At 48.3% G+C, this 7431-nt stretch overlaps 1 protein-coding gene across 1 annotated transcript; it reads left to right on the forward strand.

The window, feature by feature from the left end:
- Positions 1–1028: 1028 nt before the first annotated feature.
- On the forward strand, positions 1029–6272 carry TEOVI_000360700 (Flagellar Member 4; the record flags this gene model as incomplete). Its single annotated transcript, XM_067226495.1, has 1 exon — positions 1029–6272. One exon carries the CDS (start codon positions 1029–1031, stop codon positions 6270–6272), a length of 5244 nt encoding a protein of 1747 aa, XP_067082596.1.
- Positions 6273–7431: the final 1159 nt, after the last annotated feature.

A 7431-nucleotide genomic window follows, 5' to 3' on the forward strand; every position in this document is an offset into this window, starting at 1 on the left:
GTGCTCCATATATCTTTGGTTTGGAATAAAGTTGCCTTGAGGGCCGTTTGGTGTTTGACGTATGTGGTTGTGTGTTGTCTTATTGTTGTTTCGTTTTTTGCGTTATTTGAGCTTTTTGAATACGTCTTGTGCTCTTTTGTTTTCCCTCTTTTTTTGTGTTATATTTTTCTTTATGTTCCTTTTTCATGATATAGGCGATGTACCCAATATTTTAACTTGTTGTTTAATGCTTTACTGAAGACATGTAGTGCAGGTTTCTTACCGTTTGCTGCGGGTTTCCGTCACTGCAGGGTGGAGGTGTTTGCCTTGTTCAATGTGTTTATTTTTACTTAACTTTCTCCTTAAATTCGGTATTTTTAAAAACCTATGTATGAGTTGCCCTGGTACTGATAACTTCTTTTCGCGTACTACTTTCTTGTGTGATTAACGGTTTTTATTATTGTTTTCTGTGACATCTTGCCTGTTCTCTTTCTCTTTTATTTTACCGTTAGGTTCCGTAAGGCATATGATGGAGAGAGTTGTACGCTGTGCTCTTTCGGTTGGAACTGGTTGATTGAATGTTGATCGTATTTTTTTGAGTGGGCCTCGTTTTGCCACTGGAATGCGAACGATAGCCTTTTGGGTTTGTTACACCGGCTTCCTCGTATGCGTGCTGATGTCTAATTGTATTTTTTTAAATTTGTTCTTACAAGTAGATGAGGTTGGTTCGTGTGGCCATTAATGATGGAATGTGTGTGTGTGTTGCGGCGATTTGTCGCAATTGTGGTCGGTGGCGTATATGAACCTGTGGGGTTGCGTCAGCGGAGCGTCTGCCTCAGCGCGTGGCCCCATTGTGGCAGCAACAGCAAAAATTAATATAGTCACTGTTGTTACATCCATATATGTATTTATGTATTGTGCTGTTGTAAGTGTGGAGACTAGCCATTTTTTTAGTTGATGTACCTTCTGGGTTAGTTGTTTAACCTATTTTTTAATTCTCATTTATTGTCTAGTTCTTGTTTTGTTTTGTTGCGTCATTAGAGTTTCCGATGAACCCAATATATACGCTGGTCGAATTGAGGGGTTGGAGTGATATACACGAAGTGAGACAACGATGCTCGAGACGCGATGTTGCGCAGCCACTTCTGGGGTTGCAGCTCTCGGACGCTGAGATGCTAAAATGGGTTGAGAGTAAAGAGCACCAAATCTACTCGGCACTCGCACGGCGTTTTCTCCACCTAATTCGTGAAAATCCTTCGAGCACTGAGTTTGTGGAGATCTCAGGTGAGTTTACTCAAGTGGTGATGGACTCGGTTATTGACCCGTTGGCGAAGATTTGTAAACTACTGCCCGCTCGTGGTGAACCATTGCAAGGGAACGACAGCAAGTTTTGCGTGAGTAGCATGAATAAGATGTCTTCACCATCACTATCGGAAGGGGGCAGTCCGCTCGTTGTGAAGCGTGTAGGAATAAAAGGGGGGATAAAGTTTTATAGTGGTGTTACACGGTGGGAATGGATGGATCTCTTTTCTAACAAGGAGGCTGCTGTGGGGAAAGGGTGTGTATTGAAAACATTGCTGGGGGAGACGCCATCATTTGAACAATGGAATGCCTCCACGCTTGCGGCGCTGCGGCGTGTTGGTGACGTTGTGAGTGAGGTGCAAAAGGATTTGATGTCGGCACTAAATCGTCTTGCTGCTGGACGCTTTGGACGTGTGATCGATGAAGTTAGCGGTAAAGGGTGCAATTCGCTGTGGACAGAATTAGTTTTCATGGTAGAGGATGCCTTCGATGATGTTGTGACGGATGCTGTAGAGCTCATTTTGTGGAGTATACATCAGTGTTTCTTAGAAGGTGGTGTGTTTGCAGGTCATCCGATGTTTTCACTCAAGGCGTTCTGGCAGTATAGTAGCTGTAGCGCTGCACTGAGCCCAGCGCCCTCCGAGGTTCACGAACGCCTAATGAACCGTGTGAAGAAGGAGCTCATTTGGAATATTGTGCCGGAGTTTGACCTCAACCAAATGATCAAGCGCCAGGTGTCAGGTGGTCCGCGACTGCGAAGGGCTGCGCTGCGCAACAGGCTGTTGGAAGAAGGGAAAATGAAGCGAAGGTGGGATGCGATTCACTTCGCGGCAAGCCAGAGGTGCGACGAGCTTCAGGAGTCGCTGCAGGCTTTAACTGAATCGTATAGCTTTTACTTTTCCAGTGAGAACGAGTTCCCTCAGATGAACTACCAGCGGCTGTGGGAGGTGCGCGAAGGATTGCGAAGTTCTTTAACACACCCCGTGTTGCCTGTTGGCTCAGGTGTATTTGTGGTACACAGGGATTCTCTCCACCAGGTAGCCGCGGACAAATTGGAGGTCGCCTTCAAGAAGGTTGTAGATGAGAGTAAGTGTGCTGATGCACTTAGTCGGGAAACGATAACTGCAGCCCGTATGAAGGCGCTAGCAGCGGAATCCGATTTGGAGTTCTATTCAAACTCCTTGCGCGCGCGGATGGATGCGTTCAGCCGACGGCGGAAGGTTCAAGGAAAGTATGATAGGGGGCTAGATCCGTTTGCACACGTCACACGATTAATCAACGAGCAGAGAAATGACGAGGATCGTCTACGTGGCCAGTTTACAATACTGGTAAAGAAGAACCCCATACAGGTTGACTCGGCTGTGGCTGCCCCCACCGATACCGCTACTGATAATGGCTTAGCTTCTTTTTCAGTGACTGATGCAGCGTCTACGGCATCTTCTGCCAACACTGAGAGGAAGCGATCCTTACCCAAACATGTATCTTATAGGGACGCGCGTACTTTGAAACCTCCTGTTTCCTTAAACGACGCCAATAATGTAGATTCTGGGGGAAGTGGGGCACTGCCACCTGCGAAACCCTCAGCAGTTTACGCAGCCGGTATACAGCGACCGCAATCCAACGAACACGTGGCGAAAGTAGGTGGTAAGAACTGCAGATTCAAACCGGGGCAGGGAATCTTGGAATCGTCCAAGGAGAGCGCGAGTTTTCAGCGGGCTGACCAACGCACAGTGAAAGCGCCTAATGAAAATGACACTATCGTTACCCCATTGGAGTTGATCAAAGAAGAGCATCACACGGCTATAGGGGACGCCGGGCATGACGTAGAATTGCTGGAGCCAACAGACTCTGCAGCTGCTCCCGTGTGCCCATTTCCGTCGCATGAAGAGAAGGAGGCACCACGTCCCATATCAGAGTTTTTCCCCCTTTTCCCCAAGCAGTGCCCTCCAGTTTCCCAACAAGATGCCGATGTTGATGCTGCTGAAGCACCACTGCAGTCGCAGCGGAGGGAGGACCACATGATATCCTCTCCGGAAGTTGCACAACCGATCATTCAGCACACGTGCCCGGATGGCGCCGAAGAATGTTCTGCTGCGTCTGAGAAATCACCATTAGCTGTGAAGGGGGCCGTAGCTTCCGCACCACAGGAGGGGTGTGATGCACCGGAGGTTGCAGCTTCTGCCTTAAAGGACGAGGAGCGCAAAGAATACCTTCGAAAGCTGGAGCTGCTTCACTTCAACGTGGGTGCCGTTGAGGCATCAGAAGGTCGCGTTCGCGCCATCAAGAAGTTGTTACCGTTTTTGCCTGACATGCCTTGTGAGGGCGTTTTCATTGAGGACATAAACTTATCGGACTCCCGAATAGAAACGTCGATGAACCGCTTGCGAGCAGTGCGGGGAAGTGCAACAGTGCTGCGCAACTACAGGGACATCGCACTTGTTGAGGACTCAGTCAGCGCGATCATAGAGTCGGTTGCTGAAGAGTTGGCTACATTGACCCTTCGCATGCTTTTGCGCTTTCCCTTTCTAGAGGGTCGCATTTGTGGCGTGCTCCTGGGGAATCTTCAGGTTTTGGAGGTGGATGACGAGTTCCAGTCGCTCATAACTCTTTATCGCTCCTCCCAGAAGGGGCAGGGCCCCACTGAAAGTATTGAGCACTGCCTGCGCGTTCGTGCCCGCGCGCTGGCTAATGAGTGTCCATACGTTGTCACCCCCGACCGTTACGAGGGTCACATGATTACACTACAGAAAGATGCTGCTGATGCTGTGACAGGTGAAAGGCCACACAATGATAGCCTTCAGGAGACGACGCGACAAGGGTCCGCCGAAGGGGCACTTAAACGGCAGCAGGGAAGCAGGGCGTCAGTTTCCACTGCGGAAGTGCCAAAGCTCACGCAGCGAACGATATCACCAGAGGTTGCTGTACCGTCACCACCTTCTTTACCAGTTGAGAAAACTGCTGAGACTGCGCCGTCGCTTCGCTTTGTTCGTAATATTCATGTGCACGAACAGCCCCCACTGAGGTGCGAGGATGAGGTTCCCCTGGCTACCAATAGTAACTCCAGGAGCCACAAGGCAGTTCCCAGCTTTACTTCCGTTGTCCAAACGAGAAGAGTGCTTTCCCCTGGCAATCCACAATCTTCCGTTGGAGAACAAAGTTGCAAAACTGATCAATCAGTTATGAAATCCAATGTTTCAGTGGAGGGGGATGCCAACACTCGAAAGAACTCCGCGCAGACCCGCGCTGCTGTGCCTTCAACGAGTAGTATGCGGGAAAATAGGGTGCTAACAAATGCGCAGTCACATGGGTGGTCCGTGCATTCGATGGGCTCGGCGAAGAGCGATAATCTGAATTCAACTGCGCTCAGCAAAGAAAGGCATACTCCGGATGCACAGTTGTTGGCAGTAAGGAAGGAGTGTACCGTTCCTACTCGCGACTCGCGTGGCAGTGGACCACCACGTGAGAAAGGAGAGTGTAAAGATAGCGGTGAGTCTGAATCCACAAAAACGAGCTTTTTTGACACGATTGAGAAGGGTCTGATGGATGAGCGAATGCATTTGCAGGAGTTGGAGACCATTCTTCGACAAGTTGTTAAGGGCTGTGAAGCCGTGCCGAACATCGCTAAACCAAAATCTCCAGGGCTTAGAGCAGCGAAGTCTACGAGCGTACTGCCGTGTGTGTCAGCTGCGCCGGGCGTGGTGGAATGTGGCCCTGAGTCTTCGAATACATCACCCTTAACAGAGAAGACTTCAGCATCATCACAGTCAAAATGGGCGTCACCGTCACCGGCACTACTTGGAAAGGTAAAAACGGTGCCAAGACCGCCGTCGACGGGCCGCTTCGTTAGTAGGGCCCCCGTGTCATCCCCTCGCCCAGGTTTAGAGCCTGATGGAAGCATGACGTCGAACCCACCACAGGGAACTACGGCTACACGAGGGGAAAGAGAACAAGATGCACGCATGACGGGACGGCGGGCTGGCAGTGATCCCACGTGGTGCAATGTAAGGGATACAAGCAACGCATGTGGGGATGAGTTTGAAAAGCACAAGCAGCGAGGTGATGCCTTTGAGGCTGCGGGTGACACCAACCATACGCTTTCTGGTGATTCCAATCAAACTCAACCGTGGCCTAGGAGGAGGCCGGTACCTGATAGCAATGGGTCATGCTTCAAGAGTATCACTGATGCCGTTGTGAAGTCTTCATGGGGAACGCTGGGCAGCGAGATGGAACCGGAGAGTGACAAGGCAAAACTTCCCTCTGTTTCAAACACTGCGCAGCGCGGAAAGCTGAACGGGCTCTTCCACAAATCGCAAACTTCGCAGATCAACAAAATGCCATGGGGACGCTTCACCATCTCGCATAATCCCCCGTCAAACGTTTCGCTCCCCAATGCATTTTCTTCCTCCTACTCAGCCGATTCATCCCGTATGGATCACGGCAACTCTCCTCCCTTCCCGCAGCTCAGTCCAACGGCCAAATCCGATTCCCCGCCGTGCCGCACGCATGAAAACGAGGTGGATGGCCAACTAATGAACTCTGTGGGTCTTCGGCAGCAGTACGTTATCTTCTGCCGCCGAGCGTGTGTGAAACCTAACAGCATGTTGATGCGCTTATTTCCTGATAAACCCGGCGCCTTCGTTAGTCGCATTGACACCTCTGTGAATTATGTTGGTCCCAAAGGTTTCCTTCCCATCATGCAGGTGCTGCGACTCAATGGTGGATTGGAGTATCTCAACTTAAGTCACAACAATTTGGAGAATGATGAGGTGGTGGAGCTTGTTCAGGTGCTGCTGACGGAGTGCGGGGCCTCCTTATGTTTCTTGGATTTGTCAAACAATCCCATTTCTCTCGTGGGCGGTGCGGCACTGCTGCGGCTCACTCAAATGAGGCCTCTGTTACTAACTGTACATGTGAAGGGCACTTTGATTCCTCAACAGCTGTGTCGTAGCATTCAAGAGGCATGTGAGGCTAATGCGGCGGCTGGAGTGTAATTGAGCGATGATGATATGTAAGAGACAACGCAGATGAAGTGGAATATCGAAAGAAAAGGAATGGGGCAGCAAAAAAGAAAAAGAAAGAATGGAAGAACGCCAGCGACAACCCATATCAACAACGACAACTAGCGAATGAATGATTTGAAGGAGAAAAAAAAATCACTTCCCCCCCTTAGACTTTGTATATGATGTCACGAAGATGTAGAGGGAACGAATATTATACCGTAACCTACGTGTCAACATACCGACTTACGTTTTGCGGAACTTTATGTTACATTGTGACGTGTCACATATGTTGGTAGAGTTGTGGACATGATTAGCATTGGCGGTAGAGACATAATTATATATTTGTGTGAACACTATGCTGTTTTGCGCTTTCTTTCCCCTTTTTGGGTTCGGTTATAAATGAATAAACGTGTTTTCGTATGAGTGAGCGAAAAAGTACGTATTCTTTCCCGCCTTAGAGGACCCGTCTTGGTGGTATAGTTTTTATCAGTTGCGGACAGGGAAACAGTTATGCTGGGCGTGCTTTGCTGTTGTTATTGCTGCTGAAATTAAAAAAAAAAAGGCAATGGTCATAGCGGAAAAAAAAAGATAATACTATTATTATTATTACCATTGTTAAAAGAAGTGAGAACTCTCTTTTTTAAATTCCCTTTACCCTTTCCCTCTTCTCTTTGTATAGCGACCGTCGGATACACACATTCGATCACTCACTTACCAGCAAGCAAACAAAGATACGTTTGTGCCTTTCATATGTTCTATGCAGCAACACATTACGGCCGTTGCAGAAAACAACAACAACAGCATCAGTGACAACTGCATGATTCCCATGTGATGTTGCATGTTGTTACACTTCCTTCACGGTTTGCGTTCTTGTACGTATGATCATCACAAAAGACCTCACTGCCCTGTTTAAGTTTGCTGCAGTATTAACTTTTCTATCTTCTCTTCTCTTCTCATCTTTATATATATATTTATTTATTCATTTGTAGGCTCCTCTTTTAAAAGTATCGCTTTATTATAAATGCAGCGGAGGAGACGTCACATCATGCATCACCGAATAGTTATTGATGAAGTTGCCGGGGGCTCACGGGTTAGACAATCATTTGCACCACATTATATAAACACGGAACGTATATATATATATATATAT

Source organism: Trypanosoma equiperdum (assembly GCF_001457755.1).
Source record: "Trypanosoma equiperdum strain OVI genome assembly, contig: ctg_767, whole genome shotgun sequence".
Lineage (NCBI taxonomy): Eukaryota > Euglenozoa > Kinetoplastea > Trypanosomatida > Trypanosomatidae > Trypanosoma > Trypanosoma equiperdum.